Source organism: Puntigrus tetrazona, chromosome 4 (genome assembly GCF_018831695.1).
Source record: "Puntigrus tetrazona isolate hp1 chromosome 4, ASM1883169v1, whole genome shotgun sequence".
Classification (NCBI taxonomy): Eukaryota; Metazoa; Chordata; class Actinopteri; order Cypriniformes; family Cyprinidae; genus Puntigrus; species Puntigrus tetrazona.
The window spans coordinates 2,022,314-2,042,875 of NC_056702.1; the positions used below are offsets into that span (position 1 = coordinate 2,022,314).

Sequence of the window (20,562 nt, forward strand, 5' to 3'; positions counted from 1 at the left end):
TCCAGCCGTTGTTTGATGTTATGCATGATGCAATACGTGTGGACTGCATATTTATTTCACAGCCATAACGCAGGAGTGCGTGCCCCTGTACACGTGCAAATATAAATATGCCATTACAAATCCGAAGCATACAAATGACAGTCAGTTAGTCTTAAATATCTACCCACATAATATCAAACTGAGCTGCAGCGATTATTCCGAATCGGGCTAAATTTAAAAAGCAAACACCTCTGAAATTACAAATGTAGTGGATGCAGATTACCAAAAACACAAGCATCAGTAGAGACAAGAAGCAAAAAGGGGGAGTTCATTCGTGGAGAGTCCATTCAACGCTGCTCAACGTTTCTGTACTAAATGGTAAAAGAGGACGGTCTTCACACAATAGGAAGAACGCAGTCATTGGTCCAAAGGACGCCCAATAAGAAGTCTCTGAAGTTCCTATTTACAAGACATTTCTGCACTTTTGCATTTACTGCCGGCTCTTCAGTGACTCGACCAACCTGTAACGCAGAAGAACAGAGGAGGTATTTGTTAATGCAATGCAAAGAACGTGTATTTAAACCCTCCAAAAGTCAAGCTCTTACCATTCCATTGCTTCATCCAGGCCTGTGCCTTTAGTAGCAGATGTCTTGAAGATCTGCCACTTCCTGTCCTTGAGCGCAGGTAAACCGAGAGCATTAGCCACTTCGGTAGGCGTCATGGCCTGTTCCATGTCCTGCTTGTTTGCAAACACCACCAGAATGGCTTTCTTCAGCTCCTCCTCCTGAAAAACAAGACGGATGACTTTATTCTTTGAAATACAGGTACTTTATTGGTTCCGCGCACAGCCCTTAATTCCACACAAGGTACTTAAAACACAGCAAAACAATAGAAAGTTACGCAATAGAAACCACATCTGACCAACCTCCAACATGGCCACCAGCTCAGATTTGGAGATGCCCATCCGGTCACGATCACTGCTGTCCACCACATAAATCACTGCGTCTGTGTTGGAGTAATAACACCGCCAGTACGGCCTGTGGAGGATGCGGTTTAGATCATTAGCCTTTTTTTCTTTATTAATAGAATAGAAAGCAAAATGAAAACGTCTTGCCTGATGCTCGTCTGTCCACCGAGGTCCCACACTTGAAACTTTAAGTTCTTGTAAGTCACGGTTTCCACGTTAAAACCAATTGCTGTGTTTGAAAAAAAAAAATAGCAAATTAGCTCACACCACATCTCATGTACACAGTTGTGTCATAAATCATCGTAAACACGTACTGGGAATGGTGGTGACCACTTCTCCTACTTGAAGTCTGTACAATATGGTGGTTTTTCCAGCTCCATCCAAACCTAAAATGAGGATTCTCATCTCTCTGGTGCCAAACAGGCCCGAGAAGAGGCTGGAAAAGAACCCCCCTGTAAATGATATAAAATTATTGAGTAGATCAAGACAGAACATTATGAACTTGTGCCATTTTAGATCAGTACGATCTCTCAGCATCGCGCTTATAGGAGTTACACCCAAACATAGTCGAATAAAACACTACAATCATCAAAAAACGAGTCAAAAACTGTTTTAAATTATGATTTTCATATTAACATGATTTGTTAATGCTATGCTAACAAACAAACAAACAAACAAACCAGCGTCACCAGGCTAACCAATGCGTGATGAGCGACCTTCCCTTTGTGAGCACACAGAAAAGCGGTCGTATTGATTACATTTTAAAACGAACCGTCCCTTATTCCAAGCGAAATATACTTTATTTCACGCAGACCTACCCATTCTTGATGAAATACTTTAGTAGCGCTGTCTTCCTGATTGCAGATCCGTGGAAACACTTCCGCTCTCGAGCTGCTGAATGACGTGTCACACATACACGTGAACGAGCCGTTTACTTGTCGATCCACCGCGCGCACATTCGACACTCTTCAAAGCGAATCTGCTGCTCTCTTTAAAACCTCATATCATATGTCTATATTTTTACTTTTATTATTATTATTATTATTATTATTATTATTATTATTATTATTATTATTATTAATATCAGAAATATACACAAACATTCGAAAGATAACATGTGTGGGGTTACAATAAAAATGTAAATATAATTAATGATAATATAAAATGATAAAAAATAAAAATACCATAGAACATATCACGTATACATTTTCTATAAAATGTTACTTATCTTGTAGTACATTTAAAATACTTGTAAAATAATTTTAAATGTATAAATAAATAGACAAATTTAAACGGGTTTTAAAACGTAGAATAATAAAATAATAAATTCAAATTCAATTCAATTCAAATTCAAATTTTTATTTGTCACATACACATACATACATGGTACGACATGCAGTGAAATGTTCTTTAGAACCGTCCAGCATCAAAATAGAAAACTAAATTTAAATGTATATATAAATATAAAATATAAAAAATATGTATAAAAAGAAGAAAAAATAAAATAAATAAAATAAAATAAAAATAAGGTATAGAATATAAATATAAGTATAAGATATAAAGTGTATAAAGATATAAGATATAGATAAAAAGTATGCTGCATTAATAAATCTGAACACATTTTGCATATTTTAAATCCTTTTTATAAATGCATTTGGCCAACGTTTTTCTCTCTCTTTAGAAATTACTTTCTTTATCTTTTTGCCTGTCCTGGTGCTCAATGCTTATAAAATAGTAGCCTACATAAAGGTGTACGTGTAAAAACGATCTCGATCTATCTTGCATTACATAAAATCATTCAATTAGTCAGTTTATTTCACTAATACATATATTGTTAGATCTATGCTTTGTTGTGTTTTTTTGGAGAGGAACTGACCTTACTGCATGAATTACAAAACAAAAAAGATATATATATATATATATATATATATATATATATATATATATATATATATATATATATATATATATATATATATATATATATATATATATATATATATATAATATTTTTTAAGTAATGTATTTTGTTTGGTAGAATTTTTTTATATAACAAATATAGTTTGCAATATATAATTTTTTTATTGTAATTTATTATTTTTATCATCATTGGTTTTATTTCTACATGTAATATAATTTATTATATTTCTCTAATAAATTATTGATAATCCTGTGAGGCAAAAAAATTACATATTTCAACGTTTGCAAACGGGAAAAAATGGCAAAAAGTATGCTTCTTAAGAATGTTTCTGTCTTCTTATTAAAATAAATATTGATTAAACAGTTTATGTATGGACTGAATATCCATATAGACAGACTTTAAAAGTGTTCGAGGTCAGTCGACATCTTTCTCTTGTCCAAGTTACATAACTAGTTAAAATACTTTTATGCTGTTTCCCAGGAACAATGGAATACAGATCTAACATCTTCTGATATGTAATATGTGAAAACAAGCAGTTTATTTAGCGCTTTAGGACGAGTACCCTTTGATGAGATTCATTTATAGTTCATTATGTATAGGCAGTTTTTAGAGCTGTGATTATTATTTGATTTTGATAAATAGTTTTCAGTCCTTGAGGGTGTTAGAAATGTGATAAACACACTGTCAGTTTATGCCAGTGCTTGCACCTTATGTAACGAACAAATTAAAATCTGTCAGAGCGAGACCATGCTGAATAAATGCATTTATTAGCAAACATTTATGGAACTTGCACCCAGACTTTTACATATGAAAAGCAAATGATCATCCACTGACGGCGCTCAGTGTACTCACTGAAGTACATTAGACTGTATTTGCAGCGTTGTAATTCACAAAAACACCACAAGAGGGCGCACTAATTCAGACTTTAATAGAGCCACACAATTAACATAAAAATGTTAAAAAAAACTATAACTCCTGTTAAATACACATTATTATAATAAACTATTTCATAAGATCCCACAGCTCACAAAATCACCACAGGAGGTCGTAACATGTTTAAGTTCACTAGATTTGATATCCATTTAATGTCATTAAAAATGACCACAGAATGGAGCAATACATTTAAGTTCAGTTGACTCGATTTGGAGAAGTGTAATTCACAAAAACACCACAAGAGAGCTAATTCAGACTTTATGTGTAATTCACAAAAACACCACAGGAGGGCGCATCTCAATTATTAAAATTTGATTTGGAGCGTTGTAATTCACAAAAAACACCACAGGAGGGCGCAGTAATTCAGACTTTAGTAGAACCACACAATGAACATAAAAATACTAAAAAACTATAACTCCTGTTAAATACATATTACTGTATAAACTATTTCATAAGCTCCCACAGCTCAAACAGACAGCTAATGAAATTTTATTCATTTACAAAAATCACCACAAGAGGTTGTAACACGTTTAAGTTCACTAGATTTGATATCTATTTAATGTCATTAAAAATGACCACAGAATGGCGCAATACATTTAAGTTCAGTTGACTCGATTTGGAGTGTAATTCACAAAAAAACACAGGAGGGCTAATTCAGACTTTATTTTAAATTTCAAAAGAACCACAGGAGGGCACATCTCATTAATTAGATTTAATTTGGAGCGTTGTAATTCACAAAAACACCACAAGAAAACTAATTCAGACTTCATTTTTGTAATTCACAAAAACACCACAAGAGGGCGTAATTCAGACTTTAATAGAACCACAAAATGAACATAAAAATACTAAAAAACTTTAACTCCTGTTAAATACATATTACTATATAAACTATTTCGTAAGCTCCCACAGCTCAAACAGACAGCTAATTAAATTTGATTAATTTACAAAAATCACCACAAGAGGTCGTAACATGGTTAAGTTCACGAGACTTGATATCCAGTAGTATTATTAAAAATGACCACAGAATGGCGCAATACATTTAAGTTCAGTTGACTCGATTTGGAGAAGTGTCATTCACAAAAACACCACAGGAGGGCAGTAATTCAGACTTTAATAGAACCACACAATGAACATAAAAATACTAAAAACTTTAACTCTGTTAAATACATATTACTAATAAACTATTTCATAAGCTCCACAGCTCAAACAGACATAATGAAATTTTATTAAAAATCAACTATAACACGTTTGTTCACTAGATTTGATATCATTTAATGTCATTAAAAATGACCACAGAACAATACATTTAAGTTGAAGATTTGGAGAAGTGTAATACCCAAAAACACCACAAGAGGGCTAATTCAGACTTTATTTGTAATTCACAAAAACAGACAGGAGGGCTAATTCAGACTTTAATTTAAATTAAAAAGAACCACAGGAGGGCACATCCCATTAATTTAGATTTAAGTTCAGTTGTAATTCACAAAAACACAAGAGTGTTTGTGTTTGTTCAGACTTTATTTGTAATTCACAAAAACACCACAAGAGGGCTAATTCTGACTTTATTTGTAATTCACAAAAACTAATTCAGACTTTAATAGGGCCACACAATTAACATAAAAATTCTATAACTGTTTACACATTTATAATAAACTATTTTAAGATCACAGCTCAAAAATCACCACAGGAGGGCGCATTTAAGTTCACTAGATTTGATATCCATTTAATGTCATTAAAAATGACCACAGAATGGAGCAATACATTTAAGTTCAGTTGACTCGATTTGGAGTGTAATTCACAAAAAAAACACAGGAGGGCTAATTCAGACTTTATTTTAAATTTCAAAAGAACCACAGGAGGGCGCATCCCATTCATTAGATTTGATTTGAGAGCAGACTTTGTAATTCAAAAAAAAGCACAGGAGGGCGCATCACAAGAGGGCTAATTCTGACTTTATTTGTAATTCACAAAAACACCACAGTAGGGCGCACTAATTCAGACTTTAATAGAGCCACACAATTAACATAAAAATACTAAAAAACTATAACTCCTGTTAAATACATATTACTGTATAAACTATTTCATAAGCTCCCACAGCTCACAAAATCCCCACAGGAGGTCGTAACACGTTTAAGTTCACTTAACTTGATATCCAGTAGTATTATTAAAAATGACCACAGAATAGCGCAATACATTTAAGTTCAGTTGACTCGATTTGGAGAAGTGTAATTCACGGAAATCACCACAGGAAGGCACAACGTATTTAAATACGTTTAAATTCAGTAGATGCAATTTGTAGTGGCGTAATTCATAAAAATATCCGCAGGAGGGTGCAACACATTTCAGTTTATTTGATTCCCTTTCGTAAAAATAAAAAGTGATATCATTTAAAAAAATAATAACAGAAGTTAATTATACTCGATTTAAAGAGGTGATGAAGTTTTGATGTTTTAATATCGCGAAAAGTCCATTTGCCTTTAGTCTATTATTATTAGTGTATAGTCTATTATATCTTAGTCCTGATTCATATGTAAATTTGCTAATGCATTTAAATAATAAAAATATATATTAAATTAATAAAAAAAATCTCGCGGATAAGTTGGAAACATCCGGGTCCGTTAAAAAAAAGGCATGCAGTTGTCCATCCGCACCACTAGGCGGCGCAAAGCGAATCCACGATGTTTTTAATGCCATGAAAGTACAGATTCTGCCGGTGACAACTACGTACGTCTCTTAACGGACACCTGCTGCTCCTCCAAACACTTTTTCACTTTCACGACCATTCCCATCTGCTAGAAAGGTAAACGTGCTTTCGCATTTCTAATTGAGGAACTATAGCGTTTGTGCTGCTAGTCGATTGCAAATGGTGTTCGGAGGAGGACTTTTAATTGGATAGCATTTGTGTGGCGCTATATTACGATTTCTGATCTGTATATTTACATTGTATATGTGTTTGTTAAAGCGTACTTATAGTATACAAATGGCTTAAAAGCTAGTAGACACGGTCTGAATATCATAACACTTGATTTCAGTCTAATAATTGCCAATAGACAGTGTTGTATGAATGGCGTATGGATATGAATTTTTAATTTTAGATGAAGTTCTAGTGTTCTTCCGCCGATTTATGTCGTTCCTACTTTACCTTTGATTTGTATACCATGAGTTTCAGATTGTTGCAATGGCAGTATCGCATGAAATAAGGTCTATGCAAACTCAACATGACATAAAATACATCAGTGAATACCTTGTGATTTAAAAAAAAAAAACATTAGATTAGTTTTTTTTTGCTCAAGCATACCTGGTTCTTCTAGTCGTTTGTTGCCAATCAAAGTTTGGTAGAGGTGATGTTTGTAATCCAGTAACTCTTTAGAAAGTGAGTGTGATACAGGTGTTTTAACAAAAAAAGTTCCTTTTAAAGAAATGTTCGTCCTAATACACATAGGTAATGTTTATTTTTTTCTTTATTTTCATGCAGAATAAAGGATGTTTGAAGAAGAGTTCTGGTAAATGTGGAAAAAATCTGGTCATGGACAGGTAATTAAATGCTTACATTTTGTAATAGTTTTAATGTTTTTATATATATATATATATATATATATATATATATATATATATATATATATATATATATATATATATACACACACACACACACACACACACACACATAAATTGCTTTGTCTGATATATGAATAATTTAAATGTAGTCTTAATTTTACATAGGAACTAATTTTAATACATTAATGTTTAAATGTATTTAATATTTTTAAGTAGTTTGATAATTTAAAAATAATTTAATATTACTAAATAGTTTTATAATTAAGATTATTTATACATGGACACGAAATGTGTAAATTAAAATCTGGCAAAAATAATTTTAATAATCTGTTTATAAATATAATTTTATTAATTGTACCTAGACACAAAATGTTTTTTTTTATTGGGTTAAGTTTTTGTTAGAGCAAAAAACATGCACTAACTTTGTAGTTTTGTACTTTAAACTATATAGAAATATTTTATGTGTGAATTCATTTTTTAACATTTTCAGAAATCTTGATATTTATATTTCAAGATATTTATTAATCTTGATAATTTCCCTTACTTTACCTTTAATTGTCCTTTTTTTTTTTTTGGAATGTATGTAAATGGGCTTATTTCTTATAGTAACTGAATACCACTCAAAGTGTGAGCTGGAGTGGCTGAGTGGGCAGAGATCATGCCACAAGACCATAGCCTGGTGTAGCAGATGTGGGTTCAAATCCAACCTCTGCTGCTGATTATATTTAGGCCCTATTTTTTTTGTGGCATTTAGCCCAAAAAAAAAAAAAAAAAAACCTTTTCTCTCTCAGCTCCTCCTTCCTCTTTTAGCCCACCTCCTTTTCTCTCTCAGCTCCTCCTTCCTCTTTTAGCCCACCTCCTTTTCTCTCTCAGCTCCTCCTTCCAGCCCACCTCCTCCTTCTCTCTCAGCTCCTCCTCCAGCCCACCTCCTTTTCTCTCTGTTGGTCCTCCTCCATCTTTCAGTCCGCCTCTGCCAGGTTCCTCAGGTCCTGTTGGTCCTCCTCCATCTTTCAGTCCGCTTCCGCCGGGTTCCTCAGGTCCTGTTGGTCCTCCTCCATCTTTCAGTCCGCCTCTGCCGGGTTCCTCAGGTCCTGTTGGTCCTCCTCCATCTTTCAGTCCGCCTCTGCCGGGTTCCTCAGGTCCTGTTGGTCCTTCTCCGCCGGGTTCCTCAGGTCCTGTTGGTCCTCCTCCATCTTTCAGTCCACCTCTGCCGGGTTCCTCAGGTCCTGTTGGTCCTCCTCCATCTTTCAGTCCGCCTCTGCTGGGTTCCTCAAGTTCTCCACTCCTTCATCTTGCAGCCAGCCTCTCTCCATTCTTTCTTCAACCCACTTCTCAGGCTCTTCTTTCCAAGAAAGCTCAGTAGTCCGTGTTTGTTTTGCATCTCCAACCATCTTTGCCAGTTTGCCTCTGGCTATCTGTTTAATCACCATCATTGCCCAGTTTTTAGTTTCATTCTTTGCTGTGGGATTTGAACCCTCAACTCTGCCGTAACCTTGTCTGCAACCAACGTGTGTTTAGCCATTAGCGCCATCTTGGCTTTCACACCAGCTCTTGACATTTGGGCTGTTTTGTTGGATATAGCATCCACAGTTTACCATAAGCAATAATGGGATTCGAACCCAGGTCTCCATGATTAAAAACAACAGCGCTTTTATGCTCTGAGCTACAGAGCCTGGGGAGTGTTTCTGGATTCAGTTGGAGTTTTATTGATAAACAGCTTAAAATAAGCAACAACAAGGCTCGAACTCTGAACCTTGTGTTTAAAACACAACATTTTATCATCTGCGCCACTGTGTTTGCAGTGTTGCATTGTTTTCTAGCAGAGAGTATATGAACAACTTGATGTAAGCAGCAGTTTGATTTGAACCAAAACTTTATAAATAATTAGCATTCCAGAATCAGTGGTGTTTTTTTAAACAGTTAATTAGTCTGACATTAACTTTCCCATGCTTAATAAAAGTTGAAAAGCAGGTGAAAAATCAGTGGAATTGAACCATGACTTTCATGAACTAAGATGCAAATCATTTACCACAACGCCACAGTGATAATGAAGGCAGGCTGGGAATTCTAAGATGTGAGCACAGGACTTTGTGTTTAAAATGCAGAACTTTGTCTCTTGTGCCTTTGAGTTTGTGGAGAAAAGTGTTTCGGTTTTGCATTTTATTTATTATTTTTTTTTTATTCTTTTTAGGATACAGCATAAATTATAAGAATTGATGTCTGCAAAAGTGAGAGTAGAACCCCAGCCCTCCTGAACGGAAGCGCATTGCCTTAGCACCTGAGCCACTGAAAAGTTAACAAAAACTTGCTTAACCCATGACCTGGCTGTACCAAAACCCAAATAACTAACCACTGTGCCATACACAATATGAATTAAGTGATCTCTGTTTGTCACAAAGATTTACGAAGCGAGACTCTAGTAGCGTCTCATTTCGGAAGGCTCCGCTCCGGTGGTTGCATTGGGCTTTAACACTGCCTCATTCTCATGTTTTTGTAAATTACATTGCTATAAATCTTATTACTGTAAACGTGTTATGCCATGCTGTGGTGATTATTGTGTCTTATATCAGTCTACTCAACTTAAATGAGTCGTGCCCTCCGGTGGAGGTTTTTGGGAATTGTGCCTGTAGTTGTGCCCTCCGGTGGAGATATTTGTGAATTACACTGTCTTATATCAAGTCTATTCAACTTAAATGGTTGTGCCCTCCAATGGTGAACTTTGTGAAATACACCGCTGCAAATCAAGTCTAATGAAGGTAAAGAACTTACACCCTCCTGTGGTGATTTTTGTGATTGACACTGTCTTATATTGAGCCTACTTAACTTAAATGGGTTGTGCCCTCCGGTGGAGATTACTTATGAATGACACTGCCTTATATTGAGTATAATAAACTTAAATGTTTATTTATAAAAATAAACTTATATTAAAGTTTATATTGATCAGTATACATTTCTCAAAGAAAACAGTACATTGAATGCTTTTTGTTTGTTTAACCAGCTTCACCTTCTATACTTAAGATTATATTGGCTTTGCACTTTTTTCCTTCGCACTGCTTATGTACTACATTTTGCATGTGAGGGAATAGTGATTAAAAACAGTTTTTGGAAAATGACGGATATGTATTTGAAAAAGAATCACTGAGACACTTTGTAGGGGATTTGACTCTTTTAATGTTGCAGGGATCAAATTAATGACACAATACTTGTGTGTCTAAGACAAAAATGCAGGAATAAAACAGGACATCGCTAAAATATGTCACTTTATGTCTCTACATGTGCAGTCAAACAGAACAAAGGTTTTATAATGACTATAAATGCAAATGTGAAAGAGACAAAGTCCTCTGGATCTCTGTGGCCCTCGAGTCGCTGCACGTTTACCTCAACCTGCCACCAACTTTGCCCTTGCCACGACCTTTGGCACTGAAAATGAGAAAAATAATAATCAAACATGCAAATAAAAACAAAAAACATTGAGATAGTTATTGATGCTTTTATCAGTCCATTAATCCAGTAAATTAGAGCATGACATTATGCTATTGAAATTATTTTATTTCTAATTTGCAAATGAGCAAATTACACAGAGTATTTATCTGAGCATACCATAATTAATATTCATCAGCCAGTCCATGAATATTAATTAAAACAACAACCATAAACCAAAGATGATTCCTGTCCTTACACATTTTAATACAAGTGAAGTGGAAACTGAATAATAAAAAAAAACGTTATCAGAATATCAGTTCACAAGATTAGAAGAGTCACATTACAAACACATGCAAGAAATAAAAGTGTCACTGCAGTCCATGTTTCAGTCTTGTTTTGGCCTAATGTGTTTCTTACCCTCTTGTTCAGCCTACAGATTCCGTCTCCAGATGCAAAATATTCATTTTTGAACTTACCGTTTTACAGCAGTCTCTCTCATCTATGTCCGATCAATATGTTAAAGGAATAATTCACCCAAAAATGAAAAATGAAAATGTAATGAACTATCAAGATATAGATGAGTTTGTTTCTTCATGAGAACAGATTTGCAGTAACTTAGCGTTATATCATTGGACTGAATGGGTGCCGTCATAATGAGAATCCGAACATCTTCTAAAAATCACAGTAATCCACATGACTCCAGTCCATCAATTACCGTCTTAAGAAGTGAAAAGATGCATGTTTGTAAGAAACAAACTCATCTGCATCTTGGACTTTTGGGTGAACATTTCTAAGTTTATCTGCATATTTGAATGTTTCTGTCAGTTTATGTGGACAAATTCATGTACTGTATGTAATTGTTGGCGATGACAATAAAGTACTGAAGGAGCTACTTGAACTGGTCCTATTAGGATTGAGATTAAAAATCCTAAACGTTTCCCCGTTTGACGCTGGGATTGAGCTGGACCGCATGCTCCAAACTCATTCCGGTCAAGATTGTGCAGTTTCAGCTGGCCTGGGATCTTAAGGAGCAGGGTCCGTTGAGCAGATCAAACCAAAACGGCTTTGTCTTGGTCTGCTCAACAGCAACACTTCCTCTCACCCAGACTTTGTTAAAACCAGGGGAAAGTGACCAGTGTGGCTCAGGGTACTTACCTCTGGTGATCTCTGACTCTAGCCAGTAGCTGAGTGATCTGTAAGGGACACATACGGAAGTCTTGCTAAGCACAAAAGGCGATATAAATATGACCAGCTGATAGGGAAACCTGTGGATTCGCAGACGTCCTCTGCCTGATTACAGCCTCCCTTCGACCGACCGAGAGCCCAGACCCGGCACAAATCTGACCCACAACTGTTACTGACAGCAGGCTACACAGCAAGTGAGGTGGTCGCCCTCACAGCCGGTTACTTACAACTTTTGTTGTTCATTGATTCGGGTCTGGAGAACATTCATCTGGAAGCAAGTCACAGTTTTAGACAGGCAGGCCATGGATGCCTTTTTCACAGCACCCAAGTGGGAACTACGTTGCCGGCTAAGTCTTTTAGATTGAAGATGATTTAAAACTTATTTTAATTTCGTAATGAGAAAATACCGGTGCATTCGAGACCTCCAGGATAGTTCATATTTACGAGTTGTCGTGTGCATCAGCAGCATATTCAGATAGCTTTGGTCAGAGCAAGAGGGCAATGTATCTTTTCTACATAAAATTCAGCAAAATTCTAAATATACAGTGTAAGTATCTAATGTCTTTTTAATGTTTTTTTAGATTTTTATCCAATTTAGGAAGGTGCTGTAATTGGAATTGTTATATATTTTAGCGTAACATGTAATACTGATATTTTGTACATAATAATTATTATTATGATAAAGTAATTATAATCAACATAATTATTATTCAAATCAATCTTTTACTTTTAACAAATTTACCATTAAAGCAGATGCTCCATTCATTGCATCTGATGTTTTCTCAAATGAAACTCTGAAACCAATTACAATCTCATCCCTAAAAACATTTTGATAGTGTGACACAAAATCTAAATCTCTTTTTTAATAGTCTACGTTCTGCAGATCTAAGCTTTAAATATGTCAGTACTAATATTGAAAATCTTGAAATTAGTGTAATAGGGCACAAAAAGAAATTGTTATTTGCCACAAAATTGTATTTTAAAATTGTATATAAAAAATTCACATTGACAGTGATTCAATTCTGTAATTTTGCTATGCTTTTTATGTTAGTACTTACGTCATATTTCTGTCTCTTCAGCTTCTCGCCGAGATCAAACTTCTCAGCCTCCAGCTGCATCATCCATTGCCAGAGCTCATTGGCCTTCTCCCTGCGAGAACCAATCAGAAGCTCGTCAGTGGCCTGCTGATCTGACTGTGATGAGATCACGTTCGGGGCGGAGACTTACTTCAGTTTATCTTCAGACAGGTGATCGATGTTGAGTGGCTTCCTCCTGTCCGCCAGAATCTTCTTCTTCTTCTCTCTCTCCGTCTGTTTCTTCGCCCCCTTGCGGCCCTCGCCCTGCAAGATGAGATCGATGGTGTTTAAATGACTTTAACTCTGGTAGCTTTGTGTTACACAGTGCATGATGATATTTTAATTGTGCACATTTCTAGTTTGCCAGAAATCTCTTAATTTAAACCTTCTGCTGGATTCCTCCGTACTGGTGTGTCATGTTAGTAAGCGCTTTCTTCTTCTTAGCATCTTCATCTTGTTTCTTTCTCTGTTCCTCTTGCTCTCTTCTCTCCTTTTCGTCCTGATGAGGGACGATGGAAAGAGTTTTACTACATTTCTATTCAGTGTTATGGACAACCTGGTCTCATAAAAATGTGTACCTCTCCGCACTTTTTGTGCAGGACCGTTTTTTTGTGCCTTGCTGCAAAGAGAAAAGCCCACTAAGTGGTGCTAAAAAAACACAGGTTCAATATGTGGCACATTTTTGTGACATTGCTTCAGGTATGTATTGCCGTGGTTCAGAATTTAAATATCTCTGGACTGCTGCTAAAAGCTAATGCACTATCATGTTGGAAGTATGACCTATACCAAACCCAAACCTAAACCTACCAGATAGTGTTAACAAATGCAAAACTGATATAAAAATGCCTTTGTTGATGTAGCCGTGCCATTTCCTTTTTCACAGATTTGAACCAGAGCTCCTCGTCCCTCAAGTACATCTCTGTACTTTGTGAGCTACTGAACAAACACATGGATATGAAGCTGGATATGTGTGATGCTAACGTTCAAAAGCATCAGTTTTCAAATATCCCAGGGTATTAATATTTTTTGAAGTCATAATATGATATTCTTTAAGTAAAGGTGTCAGAGTTTTACTGCCCCTAGTGTTCATTTCTTTTGGAAACTGCATTGATATGTACTTGTTGGTACGTATTTCATGTCTACGTTTATGCCATGAGACCAGGTAGGTTATGGAGGTAAACGGCTGCTTCCTATTGGCTGATGGTAGTGTCACTCACAGCCAGACGGGCTTGTCTCTCCCTCTCCTTTTCCGCACGGATTCTCTGCTGCTCGGCTCTCTCAGCGCGCCGCTTGTCCTGCACAGATACAACACTGTCAGTCACGAGGTATTCAGCACTTAAAGCTGTCTAACCCTGTTCTGGATTAGATCGTTCTTCCAGGACTTACGATTCTGTTGACCAGAGCAATAAGCTCCTCTTCATCCTTCTTCCTCTGGATGAAATGAGCCTCGATCAGAGACTGAAGCTCAGATAAATCCTTCTCCTGACGCTTTCTGTGGATGTCCTGTCACACGCACATGAAAGTTATGTTTACACTGACATACCACTTTATAGAATGTATAATCTTGCATGTTAATTTTCAGGCAAACTGGCCCTTTAAGTGTTTTTATTTATACTACATTGGTTTCAAAATAGAAGGTAACAATTAAAATTTCAGACATAATACTTGCAGAATTAAAATTCACACTATATTGTAAAGTGACAAATGTAATGTCGTAGATAGCATACCATTGAAAATATTTATCAATAATAATATGCAGGGTTGCACAATTCAGTGTAGCCCAAGCAAGATGCTAGTATTTCATTCCAAACACTTACAGGAAGTGATGTAATTAAAATCCAAACTTACATCAAAGTCCACCTTCTCTCCTTCGGGAATCTTTGGAGCAGTGATATTAGGCATGAATCTGCAAAATAATTGTTACTCGTGAATAATGATGCTGTGCTGTATTCACATCTAGAGATTAATATAAGAAAGATATCACATACTTTGGCTTTGGTTTTGTCTCATCTGGTGATTAACATACAAATATGCAAAAACATCATCACTATTAATATGATGCACAAAGTATGTTACCAGAAGTCCCAGAGAATCAATCAAATGTGAGTGATTTATGGAGCAGTTACCTGCGACCTCCTCCTCCACTGGAGCTTCTGTCAGATGAAGACAGATGAACAGACTCAATTTCACTTTCAGACTATTTGCATAAACACTTTTTAAGTGTTTCAAGGAAAAACGAACAATATTTGGGAATATGTATTGAATATCCAGAACTAAAGAAAAAAATCAGTTTTTAAAACAATTGCTCGGCTGAATGTGACCCAATGTTCTGACAGCAACAATCAGCACGCATGCGATTGAAATGAACCTGTATATTACAACGTAGCATACAAACCCTTTCTGTCCTCCAGCCTTCACAATGACACATCATGCAGTTGCAGTTGTGGTAAACATTCATTTTAGGTCATCATATTTTGAATTCATTAACAAGAAAATAAGCCATCCATCAATTTTAGCCTTTCTTGTTACTGAACAGATCATATACTAAACAGCCTATCGATCCATATTACAAAATCAGCTGCCAAAAATTAGAACCTAAATATTTTTTTCTTAATCTATAATGGATATAAATGTATATAAACCTGATGAGCTTTACCTTGTGGTTCAGGTTCTGGCTCCTCTGTTCAGATACGAGATAGTTATAAGAGATAAAAAAAAATGGAGATTGACAGACATTTTGTGTATATATATATATATATATACACGTATGTATAAATAGCCATAAGATCAATATGAACTGAAATAATTACCTTCTACTTCCACAGGCTCTATTATAAAAACAGCACATCAGTTAGTTTACAAAAACTGTAACTTGAAACTGTTTCAAAAATATACTATAATATAAAACCTGCCAATCAGTTTTTGGATAAAATAGTTGGAAAGTGAATCTTAGCTGTCTTGGTTCAAGTACTGAAATTGAGGAAATTTATATGAAAACCATTGAAAAATGGTTTAAAGATATTGAACCCATGATAAAATAATATATATATATATTTTAAATCATTAAACATCTAAATAGCTGAATAACAAATCAAATGAGGGAATGATTACCTTCCTCCTCAGGGGCTGGTTCTAATATGAAAATATAACATGAATTACTGAACACCTTGTATTGGTGATTGGTGAAAAAGGCACAGAAAATCATGACAAAATAAAGGTCAGACTGATGCTTTACCTTCCTCTGACGGAGGCGGCACTATTGAAAAGAAAGGATTAATATAGATACTGTTAATGGGTTTAATGCAATGCATTTTTAATGTCGTGCAAGTTTTTATATATACATTTTTTTTCAAATGATTAGAAAAAGGTGAATTTACTCAAAATACTGCAATGAAGTTGCTGTATATGAAAGCTTGGTTCTGCCACAGAATAAAAATGTTAAAATTCCTTGCAATTATGAGTTTATATCATGCAATTCTGTCTTTTTCCCTGTTATTTAAAAAAATAGTAGAATTGTGACTCATAATTTGAGATGATATATTTTCCAATTTTGACTTTTGATTTTTCAGAATTACAAGAAACTAAGTCCAAATTTTGAAAAATAGAAATAAATAAACAGATTCACAATTACCTTTTTAATTTTTTTACTCTGTGGTGGAAATATCCTTTCATACCATGGTAAACAATTAAAAAGTGAGTGAATAATGAAATAATGGGTGCATAAATTACTGAATACAGTTGTTGCTAAGTATATGTTGTGAAAAAATTACCTTCCACTTCAGGAGGGAAAAAATAGAAGAAATGAAAGAAAGAAGGAAGAATTTCATAAACGAGGATAAGTAAATAAATGAATTAACTGTGAAAATAAACCAAAATATCTGCATGCATGTATTTGAAAGACTTTAGTCTATGAAGGAAAAAGAAACAGATTTTTCTAATAGTTTTAGGTCATATGTGGTACCAAAATCTACTCATATTTTGGAGTTAATCTTAAATATCGTGCATGAAAAGCAACACAACACAAAGCAAAAATGGTTTTACCTTCCTCTTCGGTTTCCTCCACTACAGTGTGAACATAACAACCATTAGTAGCAAATACGTTCAGAAGCATAAGAGGAATATTTGCATGATCAAGATGCTGAATCAAGCCAACAGATCGTCTTTAACCTTTGTCAGAACATTGAGATCCACCCAACAGCTTGTAAATGACATTTTGAAAAAGTTCATATTCAGAATGTAATGCCATTTGTGTGATCACATGGATGATAAATGAATTTAATGTGATTTTCACGTAATACTTGCACACAGATATTAGACAGAATGTGGCACTGACATCTGAGACAAGAGAAAACAGACATGGGCAGGACATACTTGATATTATAATGTCACTCTACACAAACTGATATTAGTAACTCAACTCTGCTGGCATCAAGCTGAGGATGAAAGCTATTCTAAAGTGAAATGATCACAGTCTAAAATAGCACAGCAGCATGCAGAACTTCCTCTGGACCAGCCTCCCTTTCCATGAGGACATATTAGTGATTAGTGCATGAATAAGGCTAATGTTGATGCATCTCACACTGACTTACCTTCCCTATTACATGGTGAAGAGAAAAAAAGAAAAGAAAAAACAGTTGACTTTGAGTTGAGTATTAAAATGGTAATACATTTTTTGTAACCTTACAAGAAAACTGGACAAGTCAATAGTTTAAAAACATTCCAATAAAGTGTTGCCACAACGTTTTTATAACACATTTGTTCTCTAGAAATGGGGAGGCTAAAATGTAATGATATGCACAATTTAGGAATGTATTTTAAAGCACTAATACTTTATGTACCATTTAGAGGTAAATAAGGTACAAAGATGTACCTTTTTAGATTTGTACTTTAGGGCATGTCCAGCTTTCTGAGAGCGTAGATATAAACAACGTAGGTTGTGTATGGAATTTCCTCAAATTCTACATACTACTTTCACTATTTTGGCTGTATACAACGTGCTTGGAGTATTAGCATGGAATTTTGTATTCCACAATATAATGATAACTTTTATTTTTCTACTCCGCCTATTACTATTACATGACCGGACTACTAACTATTAAACTTAATTTTATGCACATTTCATGCAAAATTATTTCTAATCACCAATCACACAGGGAACAATGTCAAACTATAGGCTAATGCTGTTTCAATTATTTTAGCAACACTCAAAAATAAAGGTTCCAAAAATGAGGTTTTGCAGTCATGTCACAAAAGAACCATTTTCCCAAATTACTTTTCAGAAAACGTGAATAATCTAAAGACCATTTTGTTGAATGAAAAGGTTTTATGGAGCTGCTTTTTGAATACAGATATGGTTTAATTTTCCACTGAGCCTGATAACAGAGCTGGCGATACAATGCGTCAGTCGTTACCATAGAAACACAAGTGTTTACATACACTATGAGACATCAGTAGAGTAATTACGGGCTTCTGAGCTCAAGTGGAAATATAATTGGAAACGGTTCTTAAAATTCTTGACTGAGAGTGGAAAAGATTCCATTAAAGAACATTTGTTTTCAAGTTTAAACAGTCTATACTTTGCAGTGTTTAACAAATTAAAAAGTGACATGTTCGTACGTACTGAACTTCCTCCTCCATGACTTCTTCTGTATCAGCCATGACTAGTTGATTCCTGATAAAGTAAATGAGTTTCAATTATTATAAAAGGACCTTACATGCACGTCTAACAAGTTAATTCGATTTCAATTTATTTCAGCGTGTACTAAACAGCAGAACAAGTCCTCTTTAAACTTCTGCCAGTGACCCTGATCCCAGAGAAAAATAACCTCGTGTTCAACATTGTTGGACCATAACAAGGATTCATATTAACAACCTTGTTTAACAAGCTTTGAAAACGCAGCATCGCTGTCCTGAAGACTATCCACCAGGAAATAAATCACACTATAAAACATGTGATTAATGAGTGCGGGAGGCTATTTTTGCTCCTAATAAAGTACGGTTTGGAACAGGTGCTTCACACTTTTCCAGACAATGAACTTGGCTGATCTCATCCAGGCCTGCCGTTCATTCTCTGTGTAAATCAAGAATGCGCGTGTCCTTGGCATCTATTTTTGAAGCACATTGTTTGTGCAGGACATTGTTCCACAGCTTATAATGATGCTAAAGATCCATCTAGATTCATTTAATACAACTCATTAGAACTATAAAGCTGTCTCAAATAGTACACAGAAAAAGAAAAGAAAAACAACCTCAAAATTTCACAAAGACTTACAAAAAAATGCCAGTTCAATATTAAATTAAACACAAAATTCTGAAGGAGAAAAACTGAAATAGTATTTCTTGTAATATATACTGCGGATAATCATAGTTTTATTTACATTGTATAGTCCTAAATCACAATTTAAAAAAGTGAATGACATTCTATTGGACAAGTACTTTTCAAGAAAAACAATGAAAAAAAAGTTTTTATGATGTCTAATAGTCTTGTTTGACAAAAAGTGGAACGTGCTCTGTTAACATTTTTCAAATAAAACAAAGATGATTGAAGTTCACTTTACAAGAAAATACTATTTTAACTTTTCTACTTCAAAATTCCATGTTTAACTTAATGTTACTTTAATGTAACTAAAATTGACCAGTAATAAACACGTTTTATTCATTTGTTTAGTGTATTCATAATGAATAACACCTGTAAGGACAACTGGCCTACAAAAAATAGTTTCAAAGAAAATCCTACACCATTTTTATTCTATACCTTTTAGACTGAAGGTCCAAAGGTCAGCAGGTCATCCAGTTGAAACATGTTTTATCATCTTATATTCACTCAATATTTGCAGCTTAGTAGCTGTTAGTGTCTTCAGCCTATCTTATGTGATGCCACTCAAACTAATGGCTCTTCACAAAGAGATCATCTTGGATAAAGGTTGGTTTGAATCGAGTCCTTGTGATAATGAGAGCAGGCAGCAGCAGCCAGAGGTCTCTGACCAAATCCACCAAGTCTTTGCAGAAGATTAACCGTCTCGCTTCAGTGTTACGTGCGTTTTACATTAATAAGTGAGGGCCGGTCGTGCTCCATTCAAAAGACTGGAAAATCACAGGCTGACGGTGGCAGGAATGTTGCCATTGATAGTCTGTATTAAGATGCATTAAGGCAAAAACCCAAAGCATGCAAAGCACCAGTCCCTCTGGCGAACAAGATGAGGATTGCATTGATGATTGCACAGATTACGCCATGCAAAGGAATGAAGGTGATCCTCAGGACCGTTTCACACATTATGGGAAACTTCCCACAATTGATTTAATCCGGTAGGTATGCAATTGTTGATTTTAGTTATGAAGAAACTGATCCAATAACAAAACCTGAAGCCTCTTACCTGAGATCTCACCAGAATGAGAGATGTGGTCTTATCTAGTGGGTCCAGGGAGCAGACAGTTTCAAACTAACCCAAAGCTCACCTAATACAGACCTGCCAGGTCATGTGACCTCGCTGCTTCGCTCTGATTTGCTGCCAGAGCTGAAC

General features: G+C 35.2%; 2 protein-coding genes and 1 long non-coding RNA gene across 7 annotated transcripts; 1 reads left to right on the forward strand and 2 right to left on the reverse strand.

Annotated features, from left to right (window-relative positions):
- Positions 1-11: 11 nt before the first annotated feature.
- Positions 12-1,896, reverse strand: arl1 (ADP-ribosylation factor-like 1). Its single transcript, XM_043237025.1, has 6 exons — positions 1,765-1,896; positions 1,261-1,398; positions 1,094-1,175; positions 905-1,016; positions 585-763; positions 12-500 (listed from the first exon to the last, which is right to left on the reverse strand). The coding sequence occupies exons 1-6, from the start codon at positions 1,766-1,768 to the stop codon at positions 470-472; spliced, it is 546 nt and encodes a 181-aa protein (XP_043092960.1). The 5' UTR covers positions 1,769-1,896; the 3' UTR covers positions 12-469.
- Positions 1,897-6,482: 4,586 nt separating this feature from the next.
- Positions 6,483-10,736, forward strand: LOC122342875. Its single transcript, XR_006250654.1, has 3 exons — positions 6,483-6,600; positions 7,276-7,334; positions 9,550-10,736. It is a non-coding gene; the product is annotated as an uncharacterized LOC122342875 (long non-coding RNA).
- Positions 10,510-20,548, reverse strand: tnnt2e (troponin T2e, cardiac). Of its 5 annotated transcripts, none has more exons than XM_043237022.1 (19): positions 20,416-20,548; positions 18,663-18,713; positions 17,632-17,636; positions 17,084-17,104; positions 16,813-16,818; positions 16,278-16,298; positions 16,154-16,174; positions 15,853-15,870; positions 15,699-15,722; positions 15,169-15,195; positions 15,031-15,052; positions 14,891-14,948; positions 14,429-14,545; positions 14,260-14,337; positions 13,428-13,541; positions 13,194-13,306; positions 13,025-13,115; positions 11,937-11,974; positions 10,510-10,778 (listed from the first exon to the last, which is right to left on the reverse strand). In XM_043237022.1, exons 2-19 carry the CDS (start codon positions 18,698-18,700, stop codon positions 10,733-10,735), a joined length of 858 nt encoding a protein of 285 aa, XP_043092957.1. In that variant the 5' UTR covers positions 18,701-18,713; positions 20,416-20,548; the 3' UTR covers positions 10,510-10,732. The 5 variants fall into 5 exon arrangements, with proteins under 5 accessions (XP_043092957.1, XP_043092955.1, XP_043092956.1 ...); XM_043237020.1 differs by lacking the exon at positions 11,937-11,974 and adding an exon at positions 12,194-12,234; XM_043237021.1 differs by lacking the exons at positions 11,937-11,974; positions 20,416-20,548 and adding exons at positions 12,194-12,234; positions 19,797-20,147.
- Positions 20,549-20,562: the final 14 nt, after the last annotated feature.